The following is a 16,652-nucleotide window of genomic DNA, read 5'->3' on the forward strand; positions in this document are numbered from 1 at the left end:
TACTACAAAAGCTGCTTAATGTAAAAATCTAACTTCTGCTCAATTACAGAGGTCTGCAAGAATTGCCAGGAACTTTGTTATCACACTTGCATCCACTGGTGAATAGAGGTGGGAAGCACAAAGTGCAAATATCCAGAAGAACAGCCATTTTTCTTCATCTTATTCAAGCGTAGCACTAGGGCACACGATTCTGAGAGGGACCAAACGCTTTCAACTCACACTTGTTACTCAGAGAAGATCAGTGGTTTAAGGACTGGTAACTTGTTTACTTGCAACTAATCTAAAATCCACCCTAAGTCAATTGTGCTTTTAAAAGCATAGCCATTTGGAGTAAGATCACAACCACTATGAATGAGCTTCTAGTTCACCAGCAACTAGGAAACAAGGATTCACAGCACAAAGAACACGTATCTGACACTGCCAGGGTGACTGGTAAAGGTTCAACTACAGATAAGCATTTTAGTCCTCATGAATACTCAACTCCACTTTTCCTTCCTTAAGATTACTCCCTCCAGGAGCTGAGCGAGTGATGCTAACAGGATGCTGAGGAACAAAATGCAGTACTGTTGCCTGTATACTAAGTCTACCATAGCCTACAGAATTGCCTTGTAAGAAATGTTAAATTAAGCAAGAGTAATAAAATTCATTCAACCATCCTTTTCCCTCCACAAGCCCCACCAAAACAAAACAAGACCATGAAAGCACTTGCCACCTTTTATATTTTTATTGTGCATTTTGTAAGTGCTTTAAGATACTACACAAGACTGCATGCCTTATGTTATCCATATGTAGTACGCCACACAGTAAGACAGACAGACCCCCAAAAGTTTTCATGTTCTAATTCAAACAGACAAAAATTAGATAAAATCGTATTCTCATTATACAGAAGCCAAACCACAGAAAGTGTCCTAGATCACATAAATTGGCAGAAATTGGAACAGTGTATTAAGTCCATCAAAAATACTATGTGCTTTTGGCAGCTCTAAAAATTGTATTAATCTAGTAAGGGCTTGTCAGCTTGAAAATATTATTTAAAAATAAATTTTAATAGATTTGCAATTCAGAAGAAATTCAAGTGTAAAATTCAAACAAGTAATAGGTAGAAAGGGAATAAACAAAACCATTTTTCCTCCTTCAGTACACATTAATTGTCAGACCAGTTTGTCACAGATTACTCTTCTTTCTTTCATATATGGATGCATATAAATTCATGAAGTTAGTCTCAGCGGATGAAATTAAGTTGTCAAGATCATACTCAACTTTGAAGGTAGGATGCTTTCCAAAAATTACAAGAGCAAGAAATACAGCAAAGTGTGCAGTAAGTCCCCATATCTTGAATGACGTTTTACGTTCATGGTCATCATATATAAAACAGTGCATCCAACCTGAGTAACCAGATGAGGTTTTGTAAGGCAAGGTCTTGTAATTTAAAGGCTTGACAAAATACTCCAGTGGCACAACAAAAACATCGCTCACTTCATCTGGATTAGGAGTGGCCTGGAACGTATCCTCTATAAATCCTACAACTGGTGTTACCACATGATTCATCTAAAAGGAAGAAGAAAAAAATAAAATAAACTCCCCAAACACTAAATTTGTACCAAGTAAAAGAACGTTCTTTATTTTAAAGACATTTCAGATGTTACAAAATGAGTACAAGAAACCTATGAAATATTCTTAACTGTAATGCAATTCATTCCCTCTAAACACAAGATATTTCTATTTGATTTTGAATATATTTTAATCAATTTATATTTTTTTGTTACATGATTTTACAAATATCCTGTTCATCCTGTATAATCGTATAGCAGTTAAGAAGGTTTGTCAATCTGCTACAAAAATAAAAAAATGAATGCTGTCTCACATGTCTTCCTTATTTACTTTGGCGAGTTCTGATTTTAACTGAAATTTTCCAGATCACCTATGGTTTATCATATCTCTGTATCTTTTTTCCTAGGATAGAGGAATACTTTCCTATAGATACAGAAATATGTTTCAAGTGTATTTAGCTATAAAATAGATACACTTTTTGGAACTGCTCATTTATGGACATTTTTATTCTGAATACAATCCCTTCTTCCATAGTGAGGCAAATCTATGGAAATAGTAGCTTCTATGAAAAGGACACCAAAATTCATTAAGATATGTCGCTAGTTCTATTCATTTGTACCAACAAAGCATCACTGTTCAACAGAAAGCAGTAACAACAAAACTTGAACATTTGCACTATGTGAATCAAGTCTGGAGAGAGTCCATCCAAGTCAGAATGACTTGGAATGTACATACAGCGAAGACAAAGTAGAATCCAACAGGTAAAATTTTTGTGGTCCAAAACTACATGAGCTTTTCTATTGACTGAGGCAATTTGCTGGAAAACGCTGAAAATCGTTATAAAACCTAAACTGATCCTTTTTATATATAGTCTCTGAACCATGTAGCTTTAATGTTATCTGTACAGAAATTATAATTTAAGAAGGCAAATAAAGCATTCTGCCATACAATTTTAAAACTAGTTCTTTGTTTTTTTAATGGGGGGAGGACATTGCTAGGAGTAAGTGGCTAACAGACACAAACCAAACAGCAGGCATATTAATAAAGTGAAACTGTAACCTGAAGAAAAAAATATGAAGTCTTTTGAAACGGTAACCCCTGTTACTATGCAACCTGATGCAACTATGACCCTATGCAACACTGAATATTGTTACTGAAATTGGCAGCCTGTTAATTTACAGTCACTTACCCTCCAAAGACACCTTCGGAAGAGAAGTCTACTTGCTACAGTTCCACCCAGAATCACAGTCCACAACCTCCAGAAGTCCCTTTCTGACTCAATTAACCCTGCTTTCAGCAGGATATTAAATGAGAAAACTTTTGAGGTTACATCAGGCTGCTGAGGGCCTTGTCTGGATGAGTTCTGTGTTATGTCCAAGGATGGGCAGTATACAGCCTGTCAGAAAAATCTGTTCCAGTGTTTGGCTAACCTCATGGCAAAGAGTATTCTCCTTGCATCTCATCAAGATTTTATTTGTTGCTGCTTGCGTCCACTGCCTGACACCAAGAGCCTGGTATCATCTCCTCTGTAACTACTCAGGAGGTACGTGAGGAGAGCAACTAGATCCCCTGCTAGCTTTCTCTTCTTCAGGCTGAGTAAACCCACTTCTCTCAGCCTCTCCTCATAATCCATATCCTTACAATCTTTGTGGCTCTCTGCTAAACTCTTAGCAGTTTAGCACTGTCTTTCTGGTACTCTGGTGTGTCCATGACTGGACACAGTACAGTAAATGTGGTCTCACAATTACCAAATATAGAGCAAGACTCTCTTCCCTTCGCTCTGCTGGCAATACAGGCTGTGGACTTTAATAAGTAGTGGTTATTTACAGTTACAAGCTTGTAAAGGCCATTATCAACCTTACAAAAGAAAATAGCTGGTGCTTATGTTCTAGTAGTATGCTGACTTACTCAGTTTATTGCTTACTTTATCAATTCCAGGCACAAGCCTACAGACGACTTCCACCTTCTCTGGCTGGAGTCCCACTTCTTCTTTGGCTTCTCGGAGGGCAGTATCAATTTCATCTTTATCGATGGCTTCCCTTTTACCGCCTGGAAAACACACTTCCCCTGGTGATCTTCTCAGCTAGAATTTAAAGCAGTACTGCTGTTACATGTAAGTTTTACATTTCTTCTTGGATCCACATAGGAACTTGTTCATATTGCAGAATCGTCTTATGTTTATCTTTCCAGTCAAAGCTGGAAATGGCGGTGAAGAGGTTTCTACAGATCACAAGAAATCTGCCTTGCCAGGAGGTATGCAAAAAAAAAAAAAAAGAGGGCCCATACCCAACTAATCCATAAACCCTATGAGAAACACACGTATCACTTGTACAGTATTGTGCAATTCATACTATACATTCCACTTTAACACTTCAAATATTTTCATCATCCTGCTTGCTTAAGAGACTGACAGATGAATCTATGATTAAAATACTCCAGAGCAACAGCTTCTGAAATACACATTAAAATAACATACCTTTAAGTACGTTATAATAATAGGCTTGTGCAGGAAAGATCAGTAAAAAGCCCATTTACAATCAGTTTATCAGCTAGGTAACTGTAATTATTAGGGTCTTAAGTTTCTAAGCATGACCCGAAAAAACTTCCAGTTTTCAGCATCGTTAAAACAGAGAAATAACCTCTGGCAGCTGACTGGGGGGTGTGGCAATGTGGAAAACAAGAGTTATAAAAGAAAACACAACGCTGGCAGGGGACTCGAGTTGCTGCCTTTTGCTTTCGTATGTGAAAGGGAGACAAGAGTCACGCTAAATGCAAACTGACAAGGCACATTTACAAAAGTTGCACTGCGCCGGCAGTTCGTACAAGTCACAGTAAACGCTAAAGAGTGCCTTTTCTGACCTGGAGACCAGCCTTCACTGCGGCGGGGCCCCGGGTACCCGGCATTTTGCTGGCATGTAAACCCCAGCCACGGCCGGGCCCGGGAGCCACCCCGCCGTCGCCTGTGCCCTGGGGAGCCCGGCCCGGCCCCGGCCCCCTCACCTGCATGGCCCGCACCGTGAGCAGCAAGTGCAGCTTCCCCGCCCGCACCGTCAGCGGCAGGAGGACGGAGGCTTTGGGCAGCGGCAGGCGGGAGAACCTGTCCCCAACATCGAACTCCCTCAGGCGCCGCCGGGCGCTCTCTTTTACGCGCCTTCTAGAAGCAAACAGAAGGGAGCGCCGTGACACGCCAGGCTGCGCCCCGCCCCCCCGCAGGCGGCGAGGCAGGGGGGTTTCCACAGGGCGGAACGTAACGAGTGCGGCCACGGGGCTCCACACGGCTCCCGCCGCTGGCGGAGCGGGGCACGGCGCGGCGGCTCCTCTCCCCCAGCCGGCAGGGGGCGCGGCAGGCACGGCCTTCCCCTCCCGCTAGGCCCGGGGAGGGCTCTCTTCCCGCCCGCCTGCCTTCCGCGTTGGCCCCAGAGCTGCCGGGGCGAGCGGGCGCAGCGGACGCCGCTGCGGAGGGAGGGCCGGGAAGGACCGCTGCTTCCCGCCGCCTTTCCGCTACCTTTCCATGTCATCCTCCCGCTGCGCGGCCGCCATCGCTGGAACCCCCATCCGAGAGCGGACTTTCCCCGTCGCCTCCCGCCCCCTCCCGTGACCGACGGCCGAACCCTCCAATCAACACGCGAGATCGCCCGTCTCCGCCTTCTGATTGGCGGCGGGCAGGCCACGCGAGTTGCGCGCGGCGTTCCCGCTCTTGGGCGGGCGTCTCGCCGCGCCGGGGCGGTCGCTGAGGTGAGGGCTGGCCCCGGTGGTGCCGGCGCCGCCGGGCTCGCTTCCCAAGGGGAACGAGTGGTCAGCGATAGCTTTCCCGGCCTCCGTTTACACCGAGAAGAACGGCGTTAGCTGTCAGCAGCCCTCGCTGCAGCTGGAAAAAGGAGAAACCCGCGGAGCGGCTTGGCGTGGTCCTCGGTCCGTGGCCCTCGGTCTGTGGCCCGCCCACAGAGGGACTAGACAGCGAGCGGCGCAGGGCTGTAGCAGTGCTGGCCCCAGTGCTTTGGGTAAAGGGTCCGCTCATACAGGCACCTGCATTCCACCTCTCATCCGCTTTAAGGGGCGAATAACGTGACAGAGCACAACCTCCCGCTCTCAGGGGCCTCTGGAAAGCACCACTACAAAGCCTAATCATCTGTAGACCAGGACTCTTTAAAACCTAAAGGACATCGACAGACCCTGTTGAACACCAATGCCTAGCTCAGTACTCTTCCAATGAGGGGAAACAGAAAACACCAAAAAAACCCCAGCCAACAAACAAAAAAACCCCAAGGTCTCAAAGCTTATTTTAATTATTTAGTGCAGGCAGGAAACAGTGAGGTGGTAGAGATTGGCTCAGGTTTGGTGCAGGTTTTGGGCAGTAATATTTAGCTTCCAGTTCTTATTGGGGGGACACAAGGAGCCGAAGTAATTTCCTGCTATAATGGTTCATCATCCAGGCTTAACAGCTAGTGAACAGTGTTACCTGCATTTCAAGTAATACCACAATGGTACAATAAACACATGATCTCTCAAAAAGCAAGACACAACACCCGACATGACACTACGTGGAATGTGTGAGGACTGATCGTGGAATGTGTAAGAACTAATCACTGTAGTTATGTTAATGTTTACTGTTTTTTCATTGTATTAAGCTAAGGAACCAAATGTGTTTTCCATGTGGTATGCATTTTGTACAGTTGACCTAATTAACCTCATGTCCTTAAATGCTTACTCAGCCTATGCCTTATGTAAATGTACCGGCGTATATATTTATACACACAAGCTCACATGTAAAATCAAATGCAGTTTATATACAATACACATAATGTGTTACTTCATATAGTAAATGAAAACCCAAACATAATCACATACACATGTACATGTCCTGGCTGTGTCCCCTGTGATTCCAGCAGAGTATATATCCATTTCATGGCCAGCGTTCTGTTCAGATTTCACTGAAACTTGAACAGAACTCATTCATCTTTAACCTGTTTTCTATAATAAATATAGGAAAAAATATAGAAAAGTATCTTCAGAAAATGTTGTACTTGTTCAGTGAAAAGAGCACAATTAGTAGATTGCTTCTTACTACTCATCCACGCAGCTGTACATGCCACTGAACTATTGTTCCAGAAGACTGATGTTATCAGATTCTGTATTTCTCTTTGGCTTTCTCTTTCAGAATGCAGATGTGCTAGAACAAACAACAACTTCAGTCAATCTTTACCTTCAAAGAAAATGCAAGAATGATTTTCAGTTAAATTCCTGGCATTGTAAGGAAGAAACAGCAGACCAGTAATCTTTGTGAGCTTGGGTGCAAGTTTACTACTTGCAGTAAAATTGAGATGTTAAGATTGCTTCCAAGTTCATCTGTAATTCATAATTTGTACATTCTGAAGAGGTCGTTTTTTCAATTGTATTCTTCATATTGCTTTGCAATAGCATAGATATAGTATGTGTCTTTAACAGAACTGGTTTGTCTTATTGAAAAGACTTGCAAGTGAAAAACTTTTCCACTTAACCAGATTTAAGGAAGTGCTTTTGAAAGCTAAGGAGGGAAAAAAAATCAGCTCTTTCTATCAGTTATGCTCTTTTCAAGCCTACCACTCAGTTCAGCCAAAGGAGACTATAATGGAACAAAGGAAAAAAAGATCTTGATGGACATGTTACACAGTGTAGGAAAAACCTTCACACACAGTCCACACATAGCCATCTTAAAGACTTGGTTAGAAAAGAGCAACATAGGATTTCACAAAACAAACGTCAAATTAATCTGAATTACTCTTTTCAGATGGGGCCAGCAGACTGTACGCTGCCAGCCAACCTAGAGGATTCAGAATATCATCCAGGACAGCTGGGCCGTGGGGCTTGTGGAGTAGATTCATAGAAAGGTAAAGCATAAACAAATTCTTGTGCATTGACATTGACTTATCAGATTGGCATGTTAATAATGTTTTAGCCGTTTTCGTGGAAGTTTCTAGTCAGATTTGAAGTTTTGTTAATTGTTGAGAAGCTCTGAGTATAAGCTAATATTCTTGCTGGTTACCTGTGGTAGAGTTGAGGCACACGTATATGTACTTACATTTAGATCTCTGAAGTACTCATTGTAATCAAGAGCATATCCAACCACAAATTTATCTGGAATTTCAAAGCCTATATCTGCAAGAAAATACAGTTCTTTTTATACTTGGGTGGTGTAAATAGCTTTTAAGTACACAGATTATATTCAACAAATGCCTGAGCTGTGTAAGAGTAATACCTAACAAATACATCATCTTACTTTCAAGATACTTAGCATGCTTCTTCGAGAATCACAGCCATAAATTGATGACAGGTTAGAATCTCTTCCATCATCCCCATCAGTCAGTAATACAATTAAAACACTAAGAAAATGCATTTTTTAAGAACAAAATAATTATTTAAAACCTACTTATGACATAGTTCTGGGAGAGGGAGACAAGGAGTGAGATTTTACGTGTGTAAAAGTACATGCACTGCAACTCTAGGGGTTTTCAGTTTGAAAACAAGGGTCAAAGCCAAACAATACAACGTTAAGCTTTGATTCTGTTCCTGCTATCCAGTAACAAATAGCCAAACCTGCACTCAGACCAACTGAGGAAAAAAAAAAAAAAAAAAAAAGTGGTGGTGGTCATGAGGTTTCAGCATGGGATAGCTGGTTGTCAGTTTGCAAATCTTTATGTATTTTCTCGCAGTTTCTCTTGGCCTTCCTGAAACCCATACGCCAGCTGTTGGACTTACTGCAGGAAGTGAAATTTTGAGGTAGTATTTTAGACAGCCAGAAAAACACAGTACTTACAGTCTGGTCTGTAACCTGGACTTTGATTTGTCCTTTTAACAAGCAGGCTGTAAGGCAGAGAAGGTTATGTTTTTTAAAATATGTCTTGCTGTAAGCTGTATGCTTCACTTCTCCCACCCTTGCCCATAAGCTTCTACAATCATGCAGTTAACACCATGAGATTATTGTAACAGAAGGAAGTAGTGTTCAGCCCTATAACTGAGGAAGAAGTGAAGGCTCTGATCTAGGTTCATTCTGAAGGTCCACATGACTATTGTTTTACATTTCTCTTCAATTCTGTATCCCAAGTCATTATCTTTTCACATAGCAATGTATTAGCAAACTTGGGACAGCACAGAAAGGTAAGCAAGTTCAAGTGGCATGTAAAGATTTTAGTAGGGAGGGAGGGAGAAGAGGACAAGCTGAGCAATGTCACTACAATTTCTTCCACAAAGTCATATCCATTCTTGCTTTTCCTGTGTACTTCTGAAGAAACCAAGAACCTCCTGGACAGTCACTAGGAGGAGCATAACTGGTACATAAAACTAGAAGTGTTTTTTCAAAGCACCATGATTGCTTGGCAGAGGCAGGGTTAGTCCCAAAAAATTCCTTTTAGAGATCATCTAAAAGCAGATCTAGAATGCCACTTGAAGTCATCTTGAAAGTGCTAACAAACTCTTAGATTCTGAAAACCTGTATGACAGGATATTAAGAAAAATCCTGAGTATTGTCATTCTAATATTGAGGCAACTGAGGTGGTGTTAAGAAACCTGTGGAAAGAGAAAAACTTCCTTCAGACATGAGGAAGTAAGAATCAGGGAATCCATCAGACTTTATGGACTATGCAAAAAGAGCCAGGAAACCTTTTTTATTCATTTTAACAATTAAGGTGGTAGTGCATATGTAGATTTCCCAATTTAATAAATACTTTGTTTTTCACCAGCTGGATAAGGATTGCTTCCTGCTTTCACTTGCTCATCCCCCAAAACAAACAAAACCAAACACCCACCAGCATACACTAAGTGTTCACCTAAATGATTTTGCTATCTCTTCTTGTTAAAATAAATTAGTAAGTGTCTGTATCATTATACCTTACAACTTTTACTGTATTTGGTTTGTTTTCTTTGAGTTTTGAAAGTAGTGCTTTCATGGTTCTACCAGTCTCGATAATGTCCTGAAAGAGAGAGAAAAAAAGTATCTTCTAAGTCTGAAATAAAAAACAGACTGTCAGTGGATTAATTTAAAGCTTAAAACCCAGTAGGCAACCCTGGCAGCACTGTAAATTAATTGTTGTTTTATATGCAATAGGTATTGTGAAACAGGGAGAAAAAAATCCATGTTGTTCCCTCCCCCACTACTTCAATCTTTACTTACCTCTACTACTAAGACGTTCTGGAAATGATCATGTAAGGAGAAAAAGAAAAAAAATATTTACATGACAACATGGAAACATTCAATGAATTATACAGCCAGGAAAAGTTTGCACTACAAGTTTCACTTACAAGTAAGTTGCAATTGATTTTCAAAGGAGCTTGTCACTTTACTTTTAGTGCTTTCTGAAGTCTCTAAGTATTTATGGAAGCATAAAATATTGTAAGAAAGCCACCTATGTCAGGTTTCATATATTATTCTATGTATAGCAATAGCATTCTAGAATCATACTGCATTAATCAGTTTAAGAGAGTTAATTTCTGGGGGCTGTGGGATAAAATGTGGAATAGGATCTTTAGAAGTATTTGGTACTGATTGCATAAAGTTTCTACTGAGGTCAGTGGGAATTTCTCACTGTTTCAAAGCATAGCATTTTAAACCGGTGTTAAGTGGCTGTAAATGTGTAGTATCAAAGTATTAATAAAGGTGGACTTCCTGGTAGATACATAAGAACTGTTCTTTCCTCTTAAAAGCTGAAGATGCTAGTTCATACCTTCCCATTTAGTGTAGACAGTTCCTCACCAACAATACTGATTTTTTCTGTAGGTGAATCATTCTAGAACGAGAAAGAAGAGAAGGAAGTCACATAACACATACTCAAAATTATTACCTTGTATGTGTATGAATGGTGTGCTGCTCTTGCTTTTCACCTATCAAATGACACCTGCAATTGTGCACAGCACTCCTTCAGTAAAACAGCTTTTATGTTGCTGAGAGCAAGAGGAGAGTGTGAAGTATCAGTGCAGATAGATAGTAGTGTGGAACAGGAGTACACCCATATTCATGGCATAGACGCCATTGCTTTCAGTTATTTTTGTTACCACAGATTTGGTTTAGAATTCCATGAAAAATTTATAGGATATTGTAAACTATTGTATTTAGCATGGGGTAAATTTTGATCAGTGCACAGACCGCTAGCCTTCAAAGAGGGGAAAAGATAAAACAGGGAAAAAAATAGCATAAGTTATTGCTTTACAGTAGTTGGCTCAGGCCAACTACAATTGGTTGAGGCAGAAGGTACCTGTTCCCCAACACATAGATTATGAAAACTGGTCTCTCCAATATTATCTGTAGGAGTAAAAAATAATGCAGAGAGAGACGATAAGCAAGTCTCTGAAGCTAAGCTCTTCTCCATGCTCCCTCCCACCAAAGGGTGCCATGGTAAAGACAGAGCAGACCCTGTACTGAGGCTTTGGGCTGGAGAGGATGATGTTGGAGACCTGACCCTGGCTTTGTCATGTTAAGTGTTCTGCTGAGTGTTCACTCCAGTGAATATACGATACCCATCTGATCTTTGGGGCAGATTGGTAAATCAGTTGCTCTTCAGTGTGTAATATATTGAGTTGCTTTAAACAGAATATATGCATAAATTCCATTTTTGTGGAGCTTTTATGTAAAATACCAGTATTCAGAATGTGTCTGTGAGGACAGTCAATTTTCCAAAGAAAAGAAAGTTGCTTACGCAGTAGCTTTTTATTCTAACAAAATCCACAGTAATAGGCACAGATTTATCACCATTTTGATTTAGTGCTTTTATGTGGTCCAGCAAATCAGCAAAGAATTTATAGCCTCCTTTAAGGACACAGAGTGCAACAATGTGATGGCTTCCCATATCTTGCATGATATCTCTAGCCAAACGTTCCGTCCTGGAAAGAAAAAAACAAAACACCAAATCTTGTTAAGTGTTTTTGTATATCATATTTGTCTGTATATTAAGCAATGTCCAAGTTAAAAGTCTGATCTTGCTGTTAGGTTTTTATAACTAGCAGATTGTGACCACATTAAGACCTATGACAATTACATATTTGCAGTTTGCAAGATGATGCCTAGTTGATTTGACATACTGTTGATTTAAACCATGTATCTAAACAAGGCAGGATAGGAAAGCTTAAGGATATATGAGATAACATGGATACTTAACTGGGGTTTTAGAAGAATCCTCTTCGTAAAACTCCTCTTGTATTAAACTCTAGAATGTAAGTTTCCATGTTTCTCATGGGCCACGGAGGATAGAGCCTCAGCCTTTTCATTTTGAGGGAAATGGATCATTGGCATCACTATTGCCACTTGTCATTGTTTACCCTTATACCTGTCGAGGATGAGTCCATGAGGAATGAAGACTCTTTCTAAATCTTCTTCATAATGCTTGGGAATGCAAAATAGATTTTTATTATAGCCACTTTCTTCGTCTCTTATCTGCAAGTGAAAGGGAGATAGCTCTAAGAGTAAGAACAAAGCCATACAGGAAAAAACCTTCCAGTCTCTGATTATGCAGACAAAGACTCCTCTCGCCACCCCCACTCCCAATAACGTGTCAAAATAAAAATACATCTGAGAGTTTTTGACCCTTCTGATAGAACAATTCAGAATCTGTCTGATAATTCAGGAACTAGTGTGCTTGTCTGAGATGAGAATGGATAGATAACTACTTTGCCTCAGTCATTATAAGAGAAATTCTCAGCCATTATCAACTCAAAAAAACCCCAAAATAGTACTCCTCTTTTATTATTCATTTCCCCTTCTGTAGAGCACAGTAACTAGCTTGTGTGGTAGGCAAGCAAAAATTAAAATTTAAGACAAGCAGATTGGTATAACAGCTTGCTGGTCAGTAGGTGACTTTAGGATGCTGCACTACACTGACCATCATTTTCCATTGTGTAAAAGAGAAAACTCTCCTAAGCATGAGTTCACAACTGAACTTTTAACAGAGGTGCATACCAACCATCAGTGGTCTCTGATGACAGGGGAAAAGACATACCCCAAAGGAGAAGCTTTGAGAGGGTAGTGGGAAGAGGAGAAGCTGCAGAGTGCCCATAGGTGGGAACCAGAGACCAGCTGAGCTGCAGTTCAGCTTGTTGCACTGTTTGCCCTGCTATCAGTTTGCTCCTCTGCGCAGTTGGGGAGAAGCCATAGCTACTTCCCATAGATCAGGGCCTTAACACTTTTGCCCTCGGGGTTTAGAATTACAGTTCATTCTTAAGCGCACTGGCTCCAGGCTGTTGCATCCAGAGGTGCCTGGATATCTAGAAGCTACATATTCTCCATTTGGGCTTCTTTTCTGACTAGTCTTTTGGCCCCAAACAGATCTGTGTCTTTGGACTCTACCACCCTACAAGACCAAAAATGGATGCTCTGGTCTTTGTTCATTTATGACATGGTGGTATAATGGCAGGCAAGAAAATAATATAATGAGGTAGAAACAATTGTGAATCAGAGGGCTGATATGTATTAGAAATAAGAAAAAAGTCTCAAATCAGGGAGATTTTGTCACATCTCATATTGTCGTATTATTGTTAAAAAGTACAGAACTGGTTGAAAGAAAAATTCAAAGCTGGCTCAAAGCTTCACTGGTGCAAAATAGGTTAACTAGACACCAGTTGCATTCAACAGAACTCAGTACAGTGGCTTGCTAATGGACAGCACAGCTATGAACTAGGCAGTAATAGCATCAAGTATTGCTAACAAACAAGTAAACACCTGCAAACTGTTTAGGCAGATGAATTGGTTTTAATTCTCCTTTCTTGGCATAGGAGAGATGAGTGCTTAGGAAGAAAGGAAAATTGGACTGTAGGGAACAGGAGTAGGTTATTACTTGCAAAACTCACAGTAGCCACAAGAATGAGATAATCAGTTACTGTTGCTTATTTGAAATTGGACATGAATAGCCTACTTCATTTAAAGATAAAACTAGAGAGACAGGTGTTAACAAGAATTTCAAAGAACAGATTATCATAGCACAAGGCAGTGCATATAGAATCTCATCCTGGCTGAACTAACATGCTCTGCAAGTACTCAAAGTTGATAAGCCTTGATGTTCCAGGGTAGACTTACAGAAAAGCCTTGTAGTTGAGCATTTAGAGTGCCAGCAGTACTGTTTTGCCTGGTTTAGTTACTATTTTCTGTGTAGTTGAAGTCAGCAAAGTGAAAGCTTAGGTGAATGATTGTTTTTAAATTAAGTTTCTTTGTGCATTGTTAATCTTGGAAGAGATACTGGCAGGTACACTGGTATCAGCCGTAGATCAGGCTAGACAGTAGCATCTGTGAGTAGGCTTTAATGCAATGCAGAACTGCTTATTGTTGTTTGTTATATTAACCCAGTTTGCCGGTTTGAAATGGGCTAATTTCTGCCTGTGTGAGGTTGCTAGTGGTGACAGACAGAATACACATACAGGATATGGGATTCTGTCATCAAGAAGCAGTGATAATAGGACATAATTAGAAGCATCGGTTGAAGCTAAAAGACAGTGTTTATTTGAGACTACTGGAACATATAAGCATCATTTTCATTTGGAGTACAGAGAAAGCACCTTTAAGAATAGCTACTGATATGATAAACTGTTTAAGAAGTGCTGTAGAGTGGGTTGGTTGTTTTATTGATGGGTTTGGGGTCTTTTTTTTTTTTTTTTTTTTTTTTTGTGAGATCATCTCTATTGCATTCTACATAATTGCAGCTTAAATGCAATGGCTAAGCTACCTGCTATTTGAGCAGTTTTTCTTTTGCCCAATCATGATACTGGTTGCCATATTTAATGGACTTTAGCCTTACAATTTGCTTTTGCAGTTATAAATTGGGCTTTCATCTGTACAGCAAGTTAAAGTTTAGCCTTGTTGCCAATGGATTTATTTTCCTGCTGCATTTGATGGCAGGCATCACAGCTGGTTCAGCTCGGGTGAGGGATGAGCTTTGTCCATGTTAATGTAACTGTTGAATAAAGCTAATCTTGAGGTATACAGGTGGGCATAGTGATTACTGCTTATAGCTACTCCAACAGTGCAGTTTAGTACCTTTCCTTAGGTTAACAACTATGCTCATTGACACTACTTTGGGCAAACAATGTCTGCTACATTAATATCTTGTTTGTTGCTATGCTTGAAGCATTTTTTAAGGTCTGCTGAACCTTAAGGATTGTATCAGTTTGAGCACCACATCACCATAGCAACATGCTGCATATACCTTACAGGCTCATAAAAGCATTTGTATTGTGGCACATGCTAAATAATACAGTAGCATCCCATTATAATAAAGCAATCTACTAAACTATCACACAGTCATTAAATTTTTAAATCATGATCTTATAATTTGAGGTGTTAGTCTTTTAATTTAGATTCAGTCTCATCTGTTGTTCATTTACTTATGTAGGTTTCTGAGTTTAAGGGAGAGAAAAACAACAGAATTGACTACAGTAATTTTTTACATTAAAGACATTCATAAATAAGTATTGTTTCAGCACCACAGAATGAAAGGATATGAATATAGATATATTAAAGTCAAATAAGTAGTCATAAATTTGTAAAAAAAAAAGTCTATTAAGATGCCTCTGTTCTGAAAGCCAGTTTTACTCCTGAGTAAATACAAGAAACGAGGCCCTTCACTAGTCAGTATTTCTTGTGTTCTACAGTTTTTGCTGAAGCTAAACTCTTCCCCCAGACCGTAAGATCCCTTCTATCAAATAACTAAATATGAGTGCATTATGTGTTCTTACCTGCAGTCCACGAGCCATAATCTTACTTTGAACTATGCTTTCGGAGAACGGGTTGGTATTACTACTGCAGTTTGTCTTGCTCTATTTTCATCTTGTAGACAGATCATGACCTGCTTCTAAAAGGTCAAAATTGCCATCCTTCATACAGGAAGCATTACTTCCTTCTACTAATGCACTGACATCACAATCCCGGGCTCTCACTTAATCAGATTAACCAGAAATAAAATAGGCATGAGCACTGCTGCAACCAATCAGAGTAAAGATATGGGGAACGGGGGAGATGCGGGAAGGAAGCTCATGAATCAAATTAGTGGGAATGACTAGGTAGGGTGCTGTTTTTTAAATGGAAAACACAAATTAGATATTTGATTGTAGCAGATGGTAATTCAATGGTGTACATGTAGAAGGTAATTTTCTCTACCAGTTTCTTGCACAATGTTTGCACATCCATTGTGGTAATAAAGTCTGCATATTTTAAAAAATCTTGTGCTAATTTGCTGTCAAAAAAATCAGTATTTGAATAAATAAAGTCATAGTTTTAAAGATGCCTTGAAGCAGAGGTGACTTGGAGCTGTTAAGACATGGTGAACCCTCTCTGACATTCTTCTAGGTCATCCTTTCATAAAATGAGGGGGCATAACATGCTTCACATCATTTAAAATCAAATCGCATTGACATTCACTGTAATCTGATTATTTTAGTGTACCAAACTGCACTCTTATCTGGGATTAACATGAAAGTCTTAGATTTCTAAAAATTAATCCTACTAACAAAATAAGCTAAAGCTACCTTGCATGCAATGTGCTACAGAATGTTCTTATCAGATTGGGTACATTTTATTAATCCAACTAGTTTAGTTTTTTCTTGGGGAGAGGACATATAAATGAAGGAAGATTTTTCTCATGTCTTTGTAGTCTTATGCATGTTCTTCAGATTGTAGCTGATAGCACTTGGGATAATGCAGAAATGCTCTGTCAAGTGGATTAATGGACATATCTACGACTTTCAGTGATACGTTAAATAGCAGTACTATTTGGGAACTGTTAATGCCTTGAGGCCACTTGGCTCCTATTTTACACAGTTAGCAATACATTCCTTCTATGAATTCCTTGTTGTATTCCCTACCTTACATATGTGAGTTCCCGATCTTGTGAAAAAACTCGCTTTTCTAATTTCTAGTGTAAAGTACTCCTTTATAGCTGGTAGTAACTTGTGTTCAAAAACCTGGAGAATTTCCACAAAAAAATCCTCCTTTGAAAGGAAACATTAACAAAAATTACACATGTACACAGTGATGGCTATCGCTTGAGCAAAGACACTTTCCCTTCCTTATTCTCAGGTGTCAAAATGAAAGCGAACAGCACAGCTGAGGAACTCATGCAAGCATACATTGCCTTTATAAATGTATGAAAAAA

At 39.9% G+C, this 16,652-nt stretch overlaps 2 protein-coding genes across 2 annotated transcripts; both read right to left on the reverse strand.

Annotated features, from left to right (window-relative positions):
- Window positions 1–709: 709 nt before the first annotated feature.
- NUDT7 (nudix hydrolase 7) lies at window positions 710–5,157 on the reverse strand. The gene is made up of 4 exons (XM_040615543.1): window positions 5,057–5,157; window positions 4,552–4,705; window positions 3,476–3,634; window positions 710–1,548 (listed from the first exon to the last, which is right to left on the reverse strand). Exons 1-4 carry the CDS (start codon window positions 5,104–5,106, stop codon window positions 1,165–1,167), a joined length of 747 nt encoding a protein of 248 aa, XP_040471477.1. The 5' UTR covers window positions 5,107–5,157; the 3' UTR covers window positions 710–1,164.
- A 662-nt stretch (window positions 5,158–5,819) lies between these two features.
- LOC121098123 (hypoxanthine-guanine phosphoribosyltransferase-like) lies at window positions 5,820–15,346 on the reverse strand. The gene is made up of 9 exons (XM_040615797.1): window positions 15,238–15,346; window positions 11,844–11,950; window positions 11,217–11,400; window positions 10,248–10,310; window positions 9,698–9,715; window positions 9,415–9,497; window positions 8,345–8,391; window positions 7,610–7,686; window positions 5,820–6,721 (listed from the first exon to the last, which is right to left on the reverse strand). Exons 1-9 carry the CDS (start codon window positions 15,253–15,255, stop codon window positions 6,674–6,676), a joined length of 645 nt encoding a protein of 214 aa, XP_040471731.1. The 5' UTR covers window positions 15,256–15,346; the 3' UTR covers window positions 5,820–6,673.
- Between the last annotated feature and the right edge of the window lie 1,306 nt (window positions 15,347–16,652).

The sequence above is a fragment of the Falco naumanni genome, chromosome 15 (assembly GCF_017639655.2).
Source record: "Falco naumanni isolate bFalNau1 chromosome 15, bFalNau1.pat, whole genome shotgun sequence".
NCBI lineage: Eukaryota > Metazoa > Chordata > Aves > Falconiformes > Falconidae > Falco > Falco naumanni.